Source organism: Heterocephalus glaber, unplaced genomic scaffold (assembly GCF_053883595.1).
Source record: "Heterocephalus glaber isolate CG9 unplaced genomic scaffold, H.glaber_assembly_v1.0 deba00000347, whole genome shotgun sequence".
NCBI lineage: Eukaryota > Metazoa > Chordata > Mammalia > Rodentia > Bathyergidae > Heterocephalus > Heterocephalus glaber.
This window is the reverse complement of record NW_028258143.1, coordinates 45,490,638-45,514,329: the sequence shown is the minus strand read 5'-3', so window position 1 is coordinate 45,514,329 and position 23,692 is coordinate 45,490,638. Positions and strand designations below refer to the sequence as shown.

At 34.4% G+C, this 23,692-nt stretch overlaps 1 protein-coding gene across 6 annotated transcripts in view; it reads right to left on the bottom strand.

Annotated features, from left to right (window-relative positions):
• Scn2a (sodium voltage-gated channel alpha subunit 2) overlaps window positions 1-23,692 on the bottom strand; it is a 144,012-nt gene that overhangs the window by 79,679 nt on the left and 40,641 nt on the right. For 2 of the 6 annotated variants that reach the window (XM_087199763.1, XM_087199754.1), the window contains 10 exons: window positions 19,864-20,180; window positions 18,606-18,723; window positions 12,494-12,584; window positions 11,783-11,911; window positions 11,087-11,178; window positions 9,938-10,210; window positions 6,312-6,375; window positions 4,749-4,890; window positions 4,403-4,609; window positions 2,812-3,099 (listed from right to left, as the gene is read on the bottom strand). In XM_087199763.1, the coding sequence (XP_087055889.1) occupies window positions 2,812-3,099; window positions 4,403-4,609; window positions 4,749-4,890; window positions 6,312-6,375; window positions 9,938-10,210; window positions 11,087-11,178; window positions 11,783-11,911; window positions 12,494-12,584; window positions 18,606-18,723; window positions 19,864-20,130 (1,671 nt within the window). In that variant the 5' untranslated portion in view covers window positions 20,131-20,180. Of the gene's footprint in view, window positions 1-2,811; window positions 3,100-4,402; window positions 4,610-4,748; window positions 4,891-6,311; window positions 6,376-9,937; window positions 10,211-11,086; window positions 11,179-11,270; window positions 11,363-11,782; window positions 11,912-12,493; window positions 12,585-18,605; window positions 18,724-19,863; window positions 20,181-21,768; window positions 21,924-23,692 lie in introns of those variants that run through there. The other 4 variants (XM_087199746.1, XM_087199764.1, XM_087199760.1 and 1 more) reach the window with 3 other exon arrangements.

Below are 23,692 nucleotides of genomic sequence, written 5' to 3'. Positions count from 1 at the left end.
GAAGGAGTTGCTTTCTGTATGTTATGGGTCTACTTTGGCAATCTCACTCTAGTGAACTCTTCTGCTAACCGTGCCCTGCCTGTTGTTAGACTCTTAGACAATTTAACTGGGGAGACACTAAATCAATGTCAATAAATTTATTTCAAAACTCGAGCTTATAGAATGGTTTAAAGTTGGGCACAGGATCTCCTTGGTCCATTGAGAGCTACCCCCTTTCTTCTATAACTGATGGGAAGGAGGTGCCTTTTTAATTTCGGTTGCCAAGAATATTGGATATGAATTTGGAACATCAGTGGGCATCTTGCCACCATATAGGAAGAAACTGGACTGAAAGTTGTGGAGAAAAAGCTGGTCATTTTAATGTTAATATTTTCAGCCCTTAGATAGAGACACATACCTAATCCTATTCACAGATATTATCGATTTGATTTAATACTTCTGTTTTATGCTTAAGCCATCTTGAGTTGAATTTCTATGATTATCAATAATAAGAATACCGATTTCATCATTAAATATGATTAGTTTGATCTTTTTATCTCCAAATAATTTAAAACCAATTACTTATGAATTATTCTATTAAAATTATCACTTATTTATAATGATTTCAATTTCCTGATCAATAAGTATGTTTCTAGTTTTCTTTTCAGATAATGAATTTTTCTCAATGATGTCTACAAATGTTAGACATTCTTTCCCATGATCCTATTCGTTTCTTACAGAGAGAAGCACATTTAAGAAGTCTGTTCCACTAACAGTAGTCTCCTCTCCATTTCTAGTTCCTTTTTTTCTCATCATATTATCACCTTCATTGCTAAAACTCATTCCTTTCTTTTATTGCTTTCTGTATAAATAGTTTTTTAAGCATCTCCTAGACCACCCAATTTCTTTCATGTCTCTTTTTCTTCAAGAGACTTTGAATTATCTATGATGACATTATACTGGTAAAACTCACAGGATTTGAGGCCTACTGGTTACAACTACTTCTAAAGAAGTGTAAGAAGAAATGGTTGGCAATAAGAAATAAAGAAGATAGTATTTATAGGTTTCACTTTTAGTAAAAAATTTAACTACAAGTACTCCATTTTCATTAGAGGGTTGGTAGAAAATAAGTCATAAAAGTGTCCCCAATATTTCTCAAGATTCAAAGGTGAATTAAACTACACAAAAATATAGATTACATGAGACAGTTATATGAGAAATGATTGCACTCTGTTAGCATGAATTTCTAATACATTAATTTCGTAAATGCATAATCACATGCAGTGCACAAAGAAAAGATGATCAGTAAGAAAAAAACCTCCATACAACAAATTTCCAAAAAAGCAAAACTTTGGTTTTATCACAAATAATGACAGAAGTAATAACTTTAAAAGGTCAATTATATTTTATAAATGTTTCAAAATAAAACATCCAGATATTTTGAGACAATTAGAGATTGCACTATTGACTTTCTTCTCTCCCCTCCCTCACACTTACGTAACAGAAGTCTAACATATACTTCATATTTCCATCTACTCTACCGAGAAAATTATAGTCTTGCAGTAAAAGCCTACATTAGATATTTTTCAGTATGAAAGAAGAAATAGTTGTGCACACAATCTCTTCCAACAATCTTTTGTCACTACAAAATAATAATCTTGATATTTTTGACTCTTGAAGCTTTGAAAAATCTAGCCAAAGTTTTCAGCTATCCATCTCTGTATCTAGTTAAGTAACTCTACCTGGTTTGAAAGTTTTGGTATTTCTTCTAGGGCTTGAATTGCAAAGTGTAGTGGCATAATTTTAGGGTCTCTCAGAGAGAGAGAGAGAGAGAGAGAGAAAGAGAGAGAGAGAGAGACTATATATATATATATATATACACATACTCTTGCTAATTTTTATTTTTTATATATTTTTAAGGTACTAGGGATTGCAGCTCTTCACAATGAGCTATGTCCCAATACTTTTGTTATTTTTTATTTTGAGACAGCAAGAGTCTCATTAATGTCCAGATGGGACTCGAAATTTTGATCCTCCTGCCTCAGCCTCTCAGAGTGCTTAGATTATGGGCATGCATGACCACACCAGCCTCTCTTTGTAATTTTAAGGACAATTAAGGGACTAAACTATAAATTCTCAACAGTTTGTAATAGTACATAATCCAGAGGCACTCAGCAACCATATAGTGCAGTATATAAATCAGCACATTCTTTGAATCCAAGTCCTGTGTTTAACAAGACACACAGAAAATCACATACAATTAAACATCACAGTTTATTCAGTGTCATAAATCCTTCTCAGTGCATATCTACCTAACATTCTTGGCTGCACATTTAGAAAAGTGTTGTTCCAGTTCCCTTCGAAACAAGGGCATGAAGAATGCATTCTGCAAGTGAAGTTTGGTCATGGATGGGAACAACCACACAGATGGCCTGAAAGCCTCCATGGTCCATGCCTGAGCACCTGCCACTAAGAAAACCCAGTTACTGGGTCCAGGTATAGCAGCTAAGAAAGGATGGGAACGATCTGTTGATCATTCCTCATGTGGAAAACTGCCTGGAAATGCTTAAATCTTTAATGAAACTTGAAACCCACTAACCTTCCAGGAGCACAATACTATCTAAAAATTCCTTCCTGGGATTTCAGAAAAGTTGTAAAATCCACAATGTCTCTTAGGTCATGGCCCAAACACTGAATGGTCATTACCAGTCCGAAAGCATTGTGCCATCCAGCTGGAACACAGCTTTGTCTCCACCAAATACTAGCATATTATGTAAACATCCTTGTTATGCAAATCAATTTACAAACCCCACGTTTATTTGTTATTTTTACCTGGTGTGGAGAAGAAAATCTCTTCTCATATGTGAGTCTGCTTCCTTCTAAAGAAAAACGGAAGCCTTTTCTCCTGATGCTGTCTTCAGATTCAGATTTTCGGACTACATCATCCTTCTCTTCTTCACCTGACTGTTCTTTCTGTTTCTTTTTCTTCCTTCTGTTTTTCAGCTCTTTTTCACTCTTGGAGCTGAGCTTGGAAGCTACAGAAGAACTCTCTGAGAAAACTCCGATCCCACCAGCGCCACTGAAGTCTCTGGATTCAGCAGATGCTGCTGCAGCTGCTGCCTAGAAAGGCACAAAATAAATGATGGTCACATGGAAATTTAAACATGCTATCTGTGTGGCCAATTCATTTATCTTTAACATAATCAATATAATCTTGAAAAACAATTCATTTTTTTCCATATTTTGGAAAAACTGGTACATTTTCACTATGGCAATCAAAGAAAAAAATCAGCATACAAATGGAAGATGACACATGTGAATGACAAAAACTTTCACAACTATGCATCCTAATTATCTAATAATATGATCAAGATACTCAAATACCATAACATTTTCTATGACTTAAGCAATTTTTTAGAAAAAAAATTCAGAATTAAAGCTTTCCCCTTTAAACCTAACTGACATTTGTCCTGAATTACTTCCACTTGATAATGACTTTTAGTGCTATGCTGAATTACTCAACTTAATTCACTCAAATATTTTAATTTAATAAACAGTTTTCTTTTTGATTTATTGAGCATATCACTGGAAAAGCACAGAAAGGACATGTTACAGATTATGTATGTATTAGAGAATTCTGGATCATGGAGTCTGCAGGGATTTATAAATTATAATAGTATAGTTTTTAAAAAATAAAGTATTCAATGCTGCTACTACATCTCAGTGTACATTATTTGTCTGTTCTTTATCACATATTTAAGGATAATGAGTGGTAGAATGGAACTGCATTCAATATCCAAGAAAAGACAAAAATAGGACATTGGATTGGTTTAATGCCAAGAGTAATATTTGTCTTATTTTGTAGACTCATCATCGAGTCCAAATTAAAGTATTTACAGAATAAGAGGCAGAGAATGTTAGTGCTTTGATGATTTCTGTACATAATCCAGAGAGCTGCATTTGCATACTTTGTATACAGGAGAAAAAATATTCAATAGTTAGTTCTTTACCTTTCTAGCCTTTATGAAATAATCATCTCAGTTTTTCTGCCCTTTCTCACCTCTAGTAACACTGTAATGGAGAAGTAACTATAAGGAATCCCTGTTCTCCAGAATATAAAGGAAATGCTTCAGTTACAGGCATGAAGGTCTACCTACTTTGTGAGCTTGAATAAATGAAAGTCAATAGTTAATTTCTTTAGCTGGACACAAGGGAAGGAAACATTTCAATAAAACAGTTATAATTCTCAATGTTTCAATACCAACATGAATGACAGTAGTCACCAAAATAAAGTTATAAATTCCTAATAACCAAATGCACTTCTAATACCACACATATGACACTTCTCTAATGTCAACCACCATGCCAACAGTTAAGTCACCGAATGGAGATAAAACAAAAGGTCTTGGCTTGTTAACTATACCTGAGCTTCTTCTTGCTGCTTTTTCAGCTGTTCAAGCATCTGCTGGAATTCAGCTTCTTTCTGTTCTGCCTCTTCCAACGTGGCCTGATTCTGTTCCTCATAGGCCATGGCCACCACAGCCAGGATCAAATTTATTAAATAGAATGAGCCCAAGAAAATGACCAGCACAAAAAATATCATGTATGTTTTCCCAGCAGCACGTAATGTCTGTAAAAATGGGAGACATTTTGATTAATTTATATAGACTATTACAAGCTCATACTCTAAGTAATAAAGTATTGTACAGGAATTTTTTTTACTATCTGTATTTCATGCTTCCCAGAAGAATCATTATGTCTGTTCTCACCAGTTGATAAAGGTTTTCCCAGAAGTCCTGAGTCATGAGACGAAATAAGGACAAGAAAGCCCAGCTGAATGTGTCAAAGCTCGTATAGCCATAGTTAGGGTTTCTCCCAGCCTTCACACAGATGTATCCTTCTGGACACTGGCTGTAGTTAGGTAGGAAGAAAGAGAGGTCAACAGCTTCTAGTCTGCTAGTTGGCTTTTCTATTTTTGCAGATGCCAATATACTTTATAGAGGCACTGGGGAAAGCCTATTGCTTTCATATTACCTAGTGCTTAATCCTGCAGCATGTGGACTCATTTACATCCTAACACAGTCTATTACATTTATCTTGCGGATTCTGCTATGATTCATAATTGTCAAGTTACATTTATCACATCTCCATATAAAAGCAATCATATCCTGATTAACATCTTTTGGGACTTGAGAACATGACCAAGCAAGTAAGTCTACAGGAAAAAAAGTTGAGGTGTGTGAGTGTGTGGTAGGGCAGAGGTGTGGACTTAACAAGTGTGGGTTACCTGAGAGGAGAGAATGACACTATGTAGTTGACCTTAAAGATCAAGGTGACCTAGCCCTAGTGTTATGCCTAACATTTCTGGGCTGAATGATCTGAGGCAAGTTTCCTAATTTTGCTAACCTCCAGGTACCTCATATTTAAGAATGGGCTGATAACAGAACTCAAAAGTAGGCAAACACTGAATGAGATACTGCATGTATAACATTTATATAGTGCAGATAAGAATTTAAATGTATGTTTTGCTTGTCTCTGAAATCTGGAGATATGGTCAACATATTTTTTACCATAGGAGTCAAATGCAAATACTATTACCATTGAAAATTTCGTTCTAGGTATTATTTACTAGTGTTCACAATCTTTTCTTTTACCAAAAGAACATTTGACATTTTTCCATGATTGTAAAATGTTTCTAAATAGAGAAACGTAACTAATTCTCTGAAATTTCCTAGGCTTTTGGTCCATGTCATTCATAATAATTAAAAGTCCTATATAGCTACGGATTCGCTAATACACTTAATCAACCACCTTATTATTGTATTACCCTTTATTACATGAAAAACTAAGGCAAGGGGAGGTGACATTATATGGTGGAGTCAACTCTCCAGAAGATGCTTTTTGTTTTTATGCACTTTGTTTAAATATTCTAGGCGTATAGTTACCATGCCTCAGAAACTGACATTACCTTCAGAGAGATTTTGTATTTCAAGCCATGGAGATCACATTAGCATAAACAGAATATCACACTTCTACAAGTACATGCTTATGAATTCTATTAACTTAAGCTTTTTATGTATATGCACTGCTTTTGTATTTTTTCATTGAATTTGGAAGATTGGATGTGACCTAGTATGGAAAACTAATTTTGGTGTATGAGTGTGTGAAGGAGGTGAGAATCCACACTTATTCTGGCTATTCTGAGAGGCAGTGTGAAGTGGAATTCATGGAGCATTTTGAATGAGAAGCGAGCTGGCCAGGTGGGGAGAGGTGGCAGGTTATGAAGGTTGATGGGCCTGTGCAGACTTAGACCCGATGGAAGCACAACTTACCCTGCATCTGAGCTGTTGCCACACAGCAGAGCATCATTCTGTCCTTCCAAAAAATAGAAGTGACCTATTTAAACAGCAAGGAATAAAATCATTAAAAGTCTTTGAAATGGGCTGCGGATTTAGCTCAGTGGTTCCAGCACCTACCTCGCAAGCACAAGGTCCTGAGTTCAATCCCCGGTACCAAAAGAAAAAAAAAAGTCTTTGAAACACTTCTGCCACTGTGTTTAAGTCATAAAGCTTACACATGTTTTCAATCACAATGAGATGGATAAACTGAATAAACATGTATGGCTACATGAAAAGATTTTCAAAGTAATTGAATACTTGTTTAGTAGTCATATTTGTTTAACATGAAAATAACGCTTTTTACTAAACTAGTGTTTAGAAAATCTGTTTTAAAAAACAATTCCAGAAGGAATAACTATTACAGCAATCTCATATCAAGGCTGGTCGCAGATATAAACTTGAACTGCTTGGGTGCTTCAAAACCGAGCTGTGGAATTAAGGCTGCTTGCTTGGCACAAAGTGAGTGAGAAGGAAGCCTTGTTGCTTTTAATTGCTTCCATGAAAATAAAATTTTACTTTAAAAATACATTTTTGCCTGAACTCAAAATAGATTTAGACACGTTTTCCTGCCAATTTTCACTTAATTTCTCATGAGAACTGGGCTTAGGTGTTTGTTCCTTATGTTTTGTTTTGGAGTTTTCCTCGATTTGTCTTTCAAATGAACAAAATAAACTTTTTTCTGGGACTACATTTTGTCTAAGTAGATCTAATTTTCATTATTATGATATAACATATATAACTACAAAGATGATCTCAGGAAGCATGTATATTATAAAATATGCTTTTATGCATTTACATGCAAACATACACACCTCAATAAATTTAAACATACATCTTTTCCTCCAAAATATCTTATGCTCATATTTAAAAATACTAAATTTCTGTTCAAAGATATTATAATAGATTATTTAGGGAAATCTGTGCCATAATTTTGTAAACATTTTAAATCTTTACATCAAAGTATACATTGAAAAACAATTTTAGATTTTTATAGATTTAAAGGCCAGGCTTTAAATCAAAATTATATGGTTTTTTTGTTTATTTGTTTGTTTTTTGGGTTTATTTTGGTACTGGGGATCGAACTCGGGACCTTGCACTTGTGAGGCAGGCAGTGGAACCACTGAGCTAAATCCCCGGCCCTTATATATGTGTTTTGCATGTAAAATATTTGGGTTATTATTTTCATGTCATACTCAAGAAGTATTTTTGTAAAACAAAAATAGAAAAGAAGTGACATTTTAATGATTTAATTGCCTAAAAACTAAAATCAGTTTGGCATCAAAAACAAGCAATAAGATGAAAAATAACCTGAGAATATACTAGTCAAAGTATAAGACAAATTGTTAATATTCTTGATAAACTAAAGAGTCCATATCATTCTGAGAGCTGAGGCAGGAGAATTGCACTTTTCAACCCAGCTTGTGCAACTTAGAAACTTAGCAGGACTCTGTCTCAAAATGAAAAGGAAAAAAGGGCTTGGTTATATAGCTCAGTGAGCAGGCCCTGGGTTCAATCTTCAGTACTGAAAAAAAAAGAAAGAAAGAAAACTAAAAGTCTATGAATTTCCTCAAAATATTACCATCCAATAAAATAATGAGTAAAAATATCAACAGAGAATTCACATTACAAGTCATACATAACTTGTCATCGATACTAGTAAACACATTTAAAAAATTATCTACATTAATAATTGAGGGACAAATAGAACAGTAGAGAATATTTCCTTCTACCAATAGATTTTAAAATATGGCAATAGTCAAGACTAATAAGAGTTTAGTAAGATGGTCACTGCTGCAGGGAGGATAGAGTGCTATGATTTGTCAGGAGAACAACTTGACATTGTATCTGTGCAGCATAAAAATAGTCATTTCTTTGACCCCATCTAAAAATACTAATAGAAATCCATCTGAAGGAAACAATTAAAAATAGAGAAAAGGGCCTGGGATTTAGCTCAGTGGTGCTGCTGCTTGAGTGCAAGGTCCTGAGTTCAATCCCTGGTACCAAAAAAATAAATAAAATAAATAAAAAAGATTTGTGTGCAAAGTGTGTTGTTGTGCCATTATAATATTAGTAGATGGCAAACTTCATAATTAATGGAATAATTTGTTTCATGTATTCACTAATCCAATGAACCTTATTCTCTCAAGTATAAATATTTACAAGAATGCTATTTAAACAATTCTATAATGTGAGACGTGGTATAATTTCATATCCTAAAAACCATGTAGACTGTGAAAGATATCATAGAATAAATATCCCAGTGGGGTGTACATCATGAAGACACCAATAGAACAAGTGTGAGCTAATAGTGCATGGGGAGGAAGATGAATAAGCTACCAAGTGGTGGAAGTTCTGGCCAAAGGGATAAGAAATAATGCTGAAGTTTATGACACCATAAGACTATTCTGATGCCCGTGTCTAAGATAAAGCCAAATTATTCCCATGTTCATAGCGGCACAGTTCATAATAGCTAAAGCTTGGAAGCAGCCCAAGTGCCCATCAACTGGACACTGGGTAAAGAAGATGTGGTTTTTTAATAAGATGGAGTACTACTCAGCCATAAAGAATGAGAAACTAGAGACATTTATAGCTAAATGGATGCATATTGAGGCCGTACTCTTAAGTGAAATAAATAGGATACACGTGTAAATACCGAATAGTTTCTCTAGTGTGAGAAACTGAAAGTGGAAATAAGGACTAAAATGATTAAAATTAATAATTGATAATTTGAAATAGGAAGGAAAGGTCCAAAGGAGTAGGGGAAGTGGGAGGGGAAGGGGAAAGGAAAGAAGGGAGAGGAAAAATTGTGAAAAAAGGAAAAAATGGAAACAAAGTCTTCGTAAATAGGGAAGGGTGGAGGGGGGGAAGAGAGCACAGGGAATGGGGAAAAAATAAGAACCAAGATACATCATGTACAGGTGCAAGCACCCAATGATAAATGTAAATGCATTGTATACCTAAAATGTACCAATAAAAGAATTTAAGCAAAAAAAAAAACCAAATTACTCTGATGAACAGCTATAATACAAAGACTGATTCCAAAGAAACAAATTAGAATATTAATAAGTGAATCAATGAACTAAGATTGCTTAACTTTCTAATGAGTTCTCAAGTTCTGATTTTATCTTGGTGGAATTTGTTTCCACAAACATTATATATACTCAGGAGTCAATCAAATTGTTTTCTTCAGTCTTCTTAATAATATATTATAGCATAACACATTCAAACTACTAGATGATTCAAACTACCAATTTAATAAGATGACTAAAACCTCCTGACCAGTGTTTACCTACAAATATTTTTGTTTATGCAGCATAATATAGACTTGTTTTGGATACTGTGTAGGTAAAGATAACACATGCTGCAATGATAATTTTTATCATGTGAACTGAGACAGAAGGATAAAGAGGTGAGGTAGCACTTGATTTCCTTATTACAAATACTATTATATTAAATTAATCATTTGATTCCCATAATAGTTGAGATAATTTTCACCTTATATAGTTATTAATATTTAAAAAATTAAACAAGGCTCGAGGTAAAATAAAAGTATGTCTTACTTTTATCCTCAATATAGTCATCCCAGTTAAACATGCTCACAGTCCTATTGAAAGCAGTACCATTCCCATCCAATGAGTTATTAAAGAAGGAAGTGATATTTATTTCGAAGGAAGAATTGTCTGGGGGCCATTGCAAACATTTGTTCCGCAGGTTGCCCATGAACAGCTGCAGCCCTATTAGTGCAAACACGCTCAGACAGAACACAGTCAGGATCATGACATCAGACAGCTTCTTCACTGACTGGATCAGCGCCCCCACGATGGTCTTCAGGCCTGCAAACAAAATCAGAGGAAAGAATTTTAACATACTACTCAATGGCTACTTATCAACAAAAATATCATGAGCTTGTCCTGGAGAATAAAAATGTCATGCAGAATATCAACAACATTAGTTTGATGTTTGTGACTGAAGAACATTTTCATGAAAAGCCTGCTAGCTGGTGAAAATGAATGAAAGCAGAACTTGTATGTTCATTAGAAAACTGTGAATGGAAACAATTCAAATATATGTTTCCAAACACTCCTTAGAGCAAAAGAAATAATTCGGTTATTCATGCTTAAACATCGACCTCGTGTAAATATTTTGCTTTTATTTGCAGATGTCTTACTCTCTAACCCCTTATTTGTTTTAGAACAGTCTACCTGAACAGGGTAGGGAGAAATCTTGATGTCATTGAATTATGAGTTTATTATTTGAAGAATCCTGAAACTTGAGTGTGGGTTTTAAAAAAGGAAGACATCTGAAAACAGCCCCATGCAGCACTCATGCTATCCCTTGCTCTTTCATATACCTGCAGTTAAAAATGCCACCAAATGGGGGCCTAAATGCTTGAATTTATTTCAATTTGAATGTCTGATAGTTTAGCTTCTATGCAGAAAGCTTGATGTTACAGGATGCAAACCAGGTAGCCTGTTACTGCAAATGTCTCATGCAAAACTTGTTAAACTCAAAGGCTGATTTAGGACAATTTTAAAGAAAGCAACTAGTAAAAAGCAAAGAATTGAATCCATCCAAAATCCAATGTACCAATTCTTGCTTTATACATAGTTATTTGCAATATGTGACAAGCAATAAGGCCTCTGCAAGAAAGCTGGGATTGTAGCATCGATGCAGCTAAAGTCAGCCTCGGTGTTTAACCTAGCTCTCACCTGGAATGACTGAAATAGTTTTCAATGCTCGGAGAACTCTGAATGTTCTCAACGCTGAGACATTGCCCAGGTCCACAAACTCTGTCACATATCTGTAATAGGGAGTTCACACACAAACACAATAACACACAAGAAACAGTTGGAGATATAAGGAGCCTACCACCTTATACCACTTTCTTCTTACCTGGGATTACAGAAATAGTTTTCAAAGCTCTCAATACTCTGAAAGTTCGAAGAGCTGAAACATTGCCTAGGTTTACAAATTCTGTTACATACCTGTAGAATTAAACCAGAGTTATTCAGAATTTAGGGAAATCTAAGTTCATGTTGGTCTTTAACCAAGACCTTTTCAACTTCAATGAGTGTTGCCATCAAATTTTCCAATTAAGAGAAAAATGGCATTGTTATTGATCATAATCTCTATTATTTAGGAAACCATTACTTTAGAGTCTAATTTCTGTTATTTGGGAAGCTATTACTTTAGAGAGCTAATTGAAATCAAAGCCATAAGATTTATTATGATAGTTCCTAATTTCTCCAAACTGAATGATTTGATTGGAAGAAAAATATTCTAAATTCACATGATTTCTAAGAAAAACAATTGATCTATAGAGGGAAGCCACCAAGAACAAATACAGTATAGGCTTCCTACAGCAATTTACTCTCCAGGATAAAAAAATGTATGAAAGTACTTACGCAAAAGTAATGACTGTGAAATCCAACCAGTTCCAGGGATCCCGTAGAAATGTGAAATCTTCTAAACAAAAACCCCTTGCAAGTATTTTAATAAGTGATTCAAAAGTATAAATTCCTGTAAAGGTGTACCTAAGAGAAAATAGCCAAGCTCACATTAAAGATATATATATATATCTTCCTATAATATGCAGCCTAGTCAGGGCTTAATGCATAAAAATACCATTTAACTCTAAAAGACATTCTCATCAAATTAAATAAATAAAAATAAATGAACATTGTACTATTTCAAAAACTCTGGATTTCAGTTTGATTTAAACAAATAGACATAAATCCCAAAAGCCCCTGAAATGTATACTACTAAAATATAGAACTGTGATATCTAAGAGAAAAGGAATATAAACATTAAGTATGATTTTTATCTGTAGATATTAGGAAGCACTGGTAATCTCAAAAGAATATAAAACACTCAAGAAAGATAAACAGCTACAGATACTGGCTGTCAAGCCACTACAGTAACTGGATAACGGAGTGAGCCACTGCAATTTTGTCCTAGAAGAAATTGGTTGCTGAAATGAATTTGAATTAGTGTCTGATTTAGAATAGCTGACAGGATTTGGTAAGGAAACTGAAAAGGTTTCAAGATGTAAGAGGCACAATTTGAAACAGAAGGGATTGTCAAAGTTGAAAGATATTTTTAAATTTTCTACTTACTCTACATTCTTTGTCCAGTCTGGAGGATTACTCATGGTCATAAATACACAGTTGGTGAGAATTGTGCACATAATGAGCACATTGAATAAAGTGGAAGAATATTGTCAAGGAAGACAAAATTCAAAAGGAAAATCTCAATTTCATGCATTACCATGCTTTCACCACCATGAAGTTTAAGACTTGAAAGCTAATTATTTTATGATACATATTATTTTATCATTGAATCTTTTATCTCCAATTCTGTATTTCAACTACAGCATATCTAGAACATGTCTTCAGGCCGACTCATCAACTATTCTGATGCTATTTAGATAGTTGCAGTTAAAAAGATTAAAAGCAGATAAATGAGTTCATTGGTGAATAATTTATCAATTTAAGTTTTCTTAATGACAGACTCAACCAAACAATAGAGCTACAAGTTCAGCATGTAAGTAAATACTGGCAAAAATTCAGAAAAACCATTCAAGTAATTAATTAAATACATTATAAATTCATCCTAGGGTCACCCAGAAGACTGTCTTATAATAAAGTTCTTTATTAATGAAGTGTATAATATACTGTAATTGCTCATAAAATTCTGAATTGTGAGAGATCATTGGCGTCAACGCTGCCATTTCTTGGGTTTGTAACTAAGGCCAACCAATTTTTTAAATTCCTTGAGATTAGACTGACTTGGCAATGAAAGTAAGAAAAACAATCATTTCACAGGATTGGTCTATGGATAAAATTAGAGAAAATATGTAAAATTTCCTACAATGTAATGTGTACATAGTAGAGACTCAACAAGTGGCTTTTATTACTTTCTGAATAATAGAAAAAATACTGCTTATAACAAATATATATTTTGTTTCACCCTATCCTTCTTTGCTTTTGAGGTATAACCAATACTTTTTTCTTTATGCTAAAAAATACCCCAGCAAAACAAACAAACAAAAAAAATCACTTAAGAAAATATTCAGCAGTCAGTTAATTGAAATGACTTTTATATTTAATATAAAAACACAAGGATTCACTTTCAATAGTGTAAAACAGCACCCTTTTAAAATGTGAATTTAGACACAATTATAAAAATCTGAGAGGGATTTAATACTAAATCCCTTAAATTTAATATTAAATTTAATGCTATTTAAACTTAATACTATTGAGAGGAAACAAATACTATTGATATTCCTTCTTTTTTATTTTTATATAAGTCATCATATACTTTACATATAATAAAATATTAACTTGATTTCAAATGCTGTTCAGTAAGCCAATGAGTAGGCAGTGTCGTATTAATCTTGTAAGGAAATGTCTGTCCAAATTCGTGAAAGCAATACTTGATTTTTTTGTTTTTATTAAGAGTGTTATAAGGGCCCTGCTTAATGCTCAACTTGTCAATGTATCCACATGAAAACTTTGATAAGTGAATGATGTACATCAGCCATGTGAGGGCACTACACTCTAGAGAACAGAAAAAACTAGTTCAAAGAAGAAATGCAGTTTTCCCTCATTGCTAAAAATAACAACCACAAAAATAAAACCAAATCAAAGATGCCTTGAAGCCAAATGTGAGAGTACCCATTACACCTCTAATCCTACCTCTAAACCCAGCATTCTGAGAGGCTGAGGCAGAAAGATCACAGTTCAAGCCCAGCTTGGGCAGCTTGGCCACTTAATGAGAGACTGTACTAGGGTTGTAGCTCAGTGTGAAGACTCTGGGTTCAATCCCCAGTAAAACACACACACACACACACACACACACACACACACACACACACACGCTGCCTTGCCATTACTATATTAAATTTACAAAGCTATGTCTCCCCCAGTGCCTGCTGACCAGTTAGGCCCCACTGGGAAACCGGAACACCCTTAGTAGAGGGTGTTAATGAATGGCCATCAACCTCAATGGTCCTCACCATAGCCCTAAATTTTTCTGTTTGGTTCCTCCTGCCTACCAAGACAGTTTCAAGCATTCTCCACTTTCCTCCAATCTCAAACTTGTTTCTTCCATTCCAAACGGATACTTATTCTCATTTCCTAGAGAGGAGACAGTGAGATTTCACGTTTCACTCCTATATTGTTAACCCACTCTGCACGTGATGTGTATGTCACATCTTAATCTTTTTTACTTCTCCTGTTTAGACCTCCTCTCTCCTCCCATCCTCAATCCCCTTCCCATTTCCACAAAGTATACTTTTCTGTTTCCTCTCATTTCTCTTCTATTTTACTCTTTAAATTATTTATATTTTAGGTTTTACTTAGAAACTATGTGATATTTAACATTTAACATTTATTTCACTTAGCATCATGGTTCCAAGATGCACCCGTTTTTTTCTACAAAAGACTCAAATTTATCCTTTCTTATGTATAGCCCAACTTCTTGAAAGAACCTTTTGTCTTTCTTTTCCTGATGTATTTATTGCATCCTCAGCCTGCCTACATTTCTTTCTAAAGAAGGAAAACATTTTCATGTTTTGTCCTAAAACAAAAGGAGAATTCTGAATTCCTATTTGACTTGCTTTTCAGCAGTACTCAACAAGAACAGTGGTCACTCCCCTTTTCATTAAGTTCTCTTCCCTTTGTTTTCATGAGACCCTGACTCTGGATTCTGAATGCATTGGGAGAACACGTTTTCTCTATCTTTTGACATATTCCATTTCCATTTTGAAAAGAAATAGTATCTTTGCCACCTTCCCTCTCATGCTATCCTGATTCATTCATCAGTAAACACAACTCCAGGTGCTACTATATACCACTGACATCAAATACATCTCCCCAAGCAATGCCCATATACATACTCAATTGTCCACAAGGCATCTGCACTTACATATCTCATCACCAATTCAAAATCATTTAAAAGCTTCTGAGTCCTAAAATTGAGCTAAATTTTTTTTCTGCTCCTTTGACATCTCTATATTTTATAAAATGTCCCACAACTAGCCAGAAATTTAGAATTTTGTATTTCTCTCTCTTCCTAAACCTGTATCTCCAACTTAGCACTAAATCTTGTTAATTCTGTCTGCTATCTCCACAATCACTGCACTATTTTCCATCTCTGCATTGCTGCTTGGCCCAAGACTAACATCAAGTTTAATAGTTTATCTTTATTATTGCAGTCTTTAAACTAGTCTTTCTGAGCCTATGTTTGGCTCCTTTCAATCTATTCTGCACTATCCATAATAACCTTTGTAAAACACTTTGGATCATTTTGGTAGTTCTCCCCTACTTTTAGAATAATGATCAACGTGGAATAAAGATTTTAAGAGATCTGACCCAGTTTACTTCTTCACCTTCTACTTCTTTTCATTACACTGTGTACATTCTAATAATTTTGTAATTATTTTAGGATTTAGAATGTTATGAATGTTTTCTATGCCTTTTCACAAATCAAAATTAGGATCTTTCAAATTCCAGATCTCCTGGAAAATCTCTCTGCTTTACTCTGGCCAACTGATATATATATTATATATATATGGATATATATAATATATATATATTTTTAATACTTAGATAAAGTTATTTCCAACAGAATACTACCTGCTTGTTTAGTCTGCAAACTGTATATCCATGTAGCACCATAAAAGATTCTTCCAATGACAAACTTCATATATATTGGGCCTACAAGTGTCTACATTTTTTCCAAAAAGGTAGGATATGAAAAAAACATACAGTGAAAATTAACACCCTAATGAAATTTATGTTACAAAGGACTCACCCACAGTTTTATGATTCTTGAAAAAATTTTTCTTTATAATAGTAGAATTTAACAATATAAAATAAAGTAAAATATACTTAAATATTAATAACATGAAAGATTATTTTTTAGTAAGTCCCATGTGATAAGGCATTATACTCAAAAGGTTGTTTGCCACATTGCATATGTGTCATTTTAGTAGGCTATATTTCAGTTAAAAGTCCTCACAGACACTTGAAAACAAATGCACGTATATTGTTTTTAAAATAAAACAGTGGGTAACAAGAGAGGTTTGTACACTTTTAGCATATTATGTCTCTAAAGTTTCAAAATCTATTAACTTTATTAATCATTGTTAATTTATATCATCAGTCACATATTTTCAAATTTCTGAATTTTGGTGAGTGACTGAAATAGTATGCTTCAGATAATCATAACAAATATTTAATAAAAAAGTACAATGCAGGTATAAATTTTATATTGGGAATACCATGCATTGAAAAATAGAAAAACTGCACATCAAAGCAGATTTCACTGAAGTATGTGATTCTCCTGCAAAGAATTTAAAACAGAAGTCTATCTTTTTTCTTTTATATTGCGCTTTTAAATTTTCATCATTCAAGTACAGGACAAAATAGATTATTCAGATTCATTCAAATCTCTTTTTCACTTATTTTTTATCTGATTCTCCAACCTCTGATTTAGCAGTCACTTATTTAACACACATTCTTGAGGCTAGAGGGTGTATGTAGCCCAGGGGTAGAGCACATGCTTAGCATGCACTAGGTTCTGAGTTCAATCCCTTGCACGTTAATACACATTCTCCCAGTGTATACTTTATGAACAGAGTATTGAGTTAAGTCTAAGTGTTCCACTTAATTTCACATATTATTTATGTTTACATAAGAGAAAAGCAATTTTTAAAAAAGCATAATAGATAATTTATGGAGCGATTATATAGTTTACAAGTTATAAGACACCCAAAATAAATCCCAGCTTTATTATTAATTTTTAATGCTAACTCAAAAAATGTTTTTTTCTGTGTGCAATTGAGTTCTCTTACTTAAAAAATAGCAATAAGAAAATATTATTGCATAAGGTAATTCAGTCAATTTTTAAATCTAAAACATAAATATCAAGTGAAAATATATTGATATCTATGTAAAACTTGGTCAAGGAAGGAATGAGAGGCAAAAATCAGACCTACAGCATGCTGTGCTTCTAAAGACATTGTTGCCACATTGCCGGACAATCCTGGAAACATGTTTTTATCTCCTCCCCACCCAGAACCCAGGGAAAGACTCCATACCTAGCTCATCCCATTGCCTGAATTCTTTCCTTATCTAATACCTATCTTATCTAATTTAAAATATTGTCTGTGCCTGCTAGTGGTGGTGAGGTTTTTATGCTGCAAGCCTCAAAGACAGGCTCTGGACACGAATTGCAAGCCATGACTTTCTAAAGAGGAAAGGGCACTAGAAGTAACCTTACCTAAAGTTGTGCTAAATTTCATTTTACTACATTTTACCTCTGGTTCCAGATGATAACATTGCTTGTCCCAAGGCTTCTATATTCTTTCTGTAAATGTTCTTGCCCAGAACATCCCTGGTCCTCCAAATTTTTGTTTTCTTGCTTTTCAAGGCTGGGTGTCAGCCAGACTACTGTCCTTGGCCTCAAATAAAAGCTCACATCCCCAGCTACTTTATTTAACTTTAAGGAGAAAATAAAATTACTATATCTCATCAAGGTATTGTCAGTTTTATTGCTAGGAAGTAGATACTTCAATAAAGAATAAAGAATAGGCAGGCAGACAGTAACGCTTTGAAATAAGACATTAAAAATGAGTAACAAAAAAAATAAAATAAAATAAAGAAAAAACTCAATGGAATGTTGTTGGCAAAATAATGTGGAGAAATGTTGGAAAGGTTAATATATACACAAATACAATTTAAATATTTATTAACTCAAACCTTTCAATGTTGTAATAAAAAGTAAATGGTACTACAATTCAGACCTAAAAGAGAAAAAAATGTGTAATTCAGATTATGTATGTATATTTTCCAAATTACAAGCAGTAAAGAAAATTAATATGCAGAAATTACTTCATTACATAACACTATAAAATTTGAAGTCATAAAAGAAGAGCTGGGTAATACGGGTAAAATTAATGAAATCTTGGATGTAGCAAGCAGCTCATAGGAACTAGAGAGAAAATTAAACAAAAGTAATGTCCAAGATAGGAGAAATACTTAAAAGATGGGAAAAGTGCTTTACTTACCTTAGATCCTATTTTCCAAAAAGCTAACTGTTAAGTACAAACAAAGAAAAAGCGCATAAAACATTGCCAATAACATTTATTTAGAAACACTGAGATCAATAATTTGGTCAATGAAAAAAAATACCACATTAAGTAACTATTAGAAAAAGGATATGAATGTACCAAAATCTTAATAGCTAATTTTCTAATGGGGTTGAAGGGAGTTAAAATGTACAGGGCAGATGTGGCACTGAATCGAGAGATTGCTTTCCCTTTATTCAATACTATAAATGTCTGAAAAAGAAAACAAAAACCATAAGACAGAATTTAGAATACACAATAAAATACTTTAAGAAAAGTGATACATATCTAGACATAGACATTGTTCTATAAAATAATGTAGTAATATACTAATTACCCACATAAGACAGAATGATACTGCTTCTTTCTGAGCATTATAAACTCTCTTAACAAATTTGATAAGTGATGAGAGGATTTGAATATAAAGAAAATTTCTAGTCAGTGCTATAGGAATTCATAGCATCTTTAGAAATTTTAACATCACTATTTTCTTTTCTTTTTTTTTGGTACCAGGAGTTGAGCTCAGGACCTTGCACTTCTGAGGCAGGCAGTGGCACCACTGAGCTAAATCCCCGGCCCAACATCACTATTTTTAAACTGCTTTTATCTGGGTGTGATGACACACTCCTGTCATCCCAGCACTCAAGGGGCTGAGGCAGGAGGATTGCTTGGAGTTCTAGGCTAGCCTGGACTACATAGTGACACCCTGTCTCAAAAAACCAAAATAAATAAATAAATGAATAAATTGCTTTTTTAATTCACATAAAGCACAAAAACGAGGTTTTGATTAGACGGTATTCTCATAAGGACTTTGAGGTTTTCCAGGTGTATCTTTGCTGAAACTTTTTTGGCACTTACAAATTACCTGCTATTATTTTTTCTTCAGAGAGTCATAGAAAGTGAAGGCATAATTAAATCTGCTGAAGATCAAAGTAATTTATATAGTGCTAAAGATAATAAAGAGCAACTTAGATACTGGTCTTGGAAATACAAAAAAATATAATTCTACTTTCCTCTTTTCACTGCACCACATTGCAAAAGAATTGAGGTTAACTTACACTCAAATAAAGACATAATTAGTATGCATGACATGAATAGAATTTTGCCCATCCTCAACGCCCTATTGCATGATGCCTTTTCAGTTCTTTGCTTGTCTCAAAAATGCAGGCTCAAATGGATGCTTCCAAAAAACTTAAAGAATAATTCATCCATTACCCAGTCAGGTCCACCCTGCATCCTAGTGACACTTTAGACTGATGAGAGGAGAACAATATTCTTCACCATCATCTCAGGGACCACCTTGGAAACACCTTGGAAACAGGAAAAGTAAAAACAACTTGACTAAAAACTCACTTTCTTATTGATATAGTAGGGATCCAGGTCCTCCAGGGGCTCTGACACCATCTCTGGAGGAATGTCTCCATAAATAAATGGAAGGGATTTTCCTGCTTCCAAGTCACTGTTTGGCTTTGGGCCATTTTCATCGTCCTCATCCTTGCGCTCCTGTTTGGGTCTCTTAGCTTTCTCTTCTGCAATGCGTTGTTCAATAGCAGCAAGGGATTCCCTGGTAAAGAAGCGGAAGCTGTCAGGTCCTGGCGGTACCAGCACTGATTGTGCCATCTTTTCATCCTGCTCCTTTATCACTGTTTAGCTCCTTGCATAAGAAAGTGCTACAGAAACAGGGAGGGAAAAAAAGCAATGACCATTAGGATAAAAAGTGACTGTGGACATTACATGACACTGAGCTCTGACATAAAGTATATAAATGAAGATAGCATCTAATTTACAAAGGAAGCTGTATTTAGCATTTAGGGAATCACATGCATGCACTCATTTCCTTGCACAGATCTAACCTGCACTTTCAGTAGGTGTCTATGAGGTAATCTGATTTCCCACTCCCAGAATGTTATGAGTGATTGTGCTACTTGGGGGAAAATACCCAATTCAGAGCTTGGAAATGGAGGATACCGTTTTGTGCTTGCTGTTTCACTTGTGTGACTATTTTGGCAGCCATCTTTTCCAGCATTCTTTCTGAAAATATATCAGATCCAAAACAGATTTTAAAAATCACACAATTGCAGATCAGGGGCTGTGTGAGGCTCTTGTATGTCCTTCTCCATTTGTTTTCTATGTTCCCTTTGGCCCACATTATCATCTTAAAGGTTTACTCGAAATCATCACACCTGGTAAAGAGCTCTGGAAATTCTGAAATCCCAGGCTGTGGAAACATAGGTAGATACTGCTTGAAAGCAAGACAATGGGGAGGAGCCAGAGATTCCTTATTGTGCTTGGAACTGCTCGGAAGCTGCACAGGAAGGGACCCAGCTCCTGCCAAACCAGGCAGGAAGTTATTCATGTCAGAGGTCTTCAGCTTGGACCCCCTGGCTCAGCAACCTGCTGCTACCTAATGTATTGCTTCTTAAATTAACAAATTTGCAGTACCTTTGGAAATACTGTAGGGATAGCCTATTTTTTTCAAATAGATCCCATTTTACAAAATCTAGTCCACTGATCTATGTCAGAATTTTGACTTGAAAAATAAGTTTAAGATAGTTTATCTTTTAACCAAACTCTTCTTACATGGGTCTTTATGATAGCAAAAATGAAGTTTTATTGGTATTCAAATCATATTTTACTAATGGAGATAACTCAGCAAAGCACACAAATCATTCCAAATGTAATCTCTGAACCAGGAGTTCCTCTACTATTTGAATAATGCAATCAAAATCTTGAGTCATGAATTTCATCTGTACAAAATCACTTAATCTATTTTCCCCTCTTTTTACTATCAGTCCATTTAACCTCCACACTACAGAAGAGTTCCTACTGAAATATGAGATGCATTTTCTTAGAGTAAAATATGTTGATAATCCAATTCATTTCTGCAGTATATACCAGATAAAGCAGAGGAAATGTGAACTAACATAAGCTACTACATAGTTTTTTTAAATTGTTTTTGAAGTTGACCAGAACATTCAGCCACCAGACTGCCCTCCCAGTATCACAGTATCCCTAAAACATCCCTTGCCCATCCCCAGAGACCCTCGTGCTCAGCGACACACAGGCATGAAGATGATCCTTGCACGTTCGAGGGAGGAAGCTGTCATGCCTGGATGGTCTAATAGAAGAGACATGCTCAAACATACAGCCAGTAGCTTCAAAATGAAAGTGGTCCCCCTGCAGATTCCCCTAAGGATTCTAGTGTAAGTTAGAGAAGCATCACAGAGAATAAGCATAATAATAATATTAAAACATTACCCCTGTAGAATCTTTTACACTCAGAGTTTGGGAATGATAAGCTGGAACCAAGAAGACTGCAGCTAAAATTCCATCATGCTTAAAAAAAAATTTTTTTTTAATTCTCCTTCAAAGACCACACCTAACTTCCTGTAAAAGGATTCTGGTAACTGAAGTAAGATCCCTCGTTTCCTGTGCAGGGACTACAAAGTGGTATTATTATAACTGCCACTAGAGGGCTGGGACGGCAGAAAAACTGCATACAGACAAATATGAAGCAGCCCATAGCTTTTGGGAACACTGCTCTGTTCCTCCAGGCTTGTCTTAGAACTAAACGTTAAGACTTTGCTGGTTTAAACGATTGATTTTGTTAACCAATAATGCTTCTACTTATGCTTTTTATTTGCTCTGCCAGAAAGTCATTCAACCAATATTAAGAAAATGTAAGTTAAAAGGAAAAAGAAAACAAATAGGGAAGGGTTGAAAATAAAAATCCATATAAAACAGCAATTAGATTAGTGAGACTGTTACATACTGTCATTAGTCTCAGTTCTGGAGTACCTGAAAGCCAATAAAATTATTTGCTAATTTAACAAAGAAATGGCCTTTCTGTCACACAATTTAACTTTCCCCAGGGAAATAAAATTAACCAATGATACATCAACATATTTTTGCTCTGATTTGGGTCATTGAAAAACAACCAGAATGAAGAACCAATAGGCAAGTGAGAACCTAAATGCCAGTCTTCTGACTTACAACTTACAACATAGCTACGATTTGAGGACTTATTAAGTGCCAGTCTCTGGGCTAAAGCAAATTTCTCCATAACTATCAAATAAACCCTTTCATCGTCTTTATTTGAAAACTGAAGAGGTGCACTGAGATTAGGAAATGTCCCATAAAATCAAAAACGCTGGATTCAAATGATGTCTAACACCAAAAATCTGTGCTCTTTCCATAGTCATGAAAAGAAACACTTGTTCATGCAACTAAAGACTAAAATAATGATTAAATAAAAATTAGGCAGTAGTACCAATTATAATAAGGAAAAGTCCTAACTATTAAACCTATATATTTATACATTTTCTACCTTCATTTTAATATCATTTTCATTGGAAAATTAACTTGTTGGATCTCAAGAATATATGTATGATTTCATATCCTAAATCTAATTCATTGTTCCAGTTTTCCTCTCATAAATGAGAAATGTACCATTAAGATACAAACTTTAAAATGGAATGTGAAACATATCTGGGATTTTGTAAGCCACTGGATTCCCACTTATACCCAAGATGTTTGTATAGACCAACAGATGCACTGCTAGCAGACAAACTGGAATAACTTACTTTCCCTTATAAACTTGCTGTGTTGGGGTTGTCTTGACTTGTCTTGAAAGCAGAAATTGTGTCCTAATACTTTTGCATACCAAGTACCCTGGTCCCAGACATGCAGGAGGAGCTCACATATTCACAAGGAACTTACACATCAACATGACTGATGACTCTTCATTTCTCAATGAGTTGTCCATTCTTTTGACTCCAGATTATGGTGATGGCCTCACTAGGCCTAAAAATTCCTCGGATTCTGTAACATGTACACAGTCTCTCCTTGGCTATCTGTTCTTGGAGCCTCAAGTGAACATTCCAAAATTGGAACTCATCTTCCCTAGACACTGGTGCCATTTCTTAAATATTTCATTTCCTTCCATGGCACCATTTCTTCCTATTTTCCTTAATTAGAAATACTTTTGTTTCCTTCTTTATTTTATGATCTCTGTCACTGAATCTTTATATTCCAACATCCAGGAAATACATATAAGATTTGCTTTTACCACTCCACCTTCATTACCACTAATGTATTCCATGCACAGATACAAAACAGGCCCTATCTATCCATCTATCTCTATCTATCATATGTCTACCTATTTATTCACTAATTAATTTAA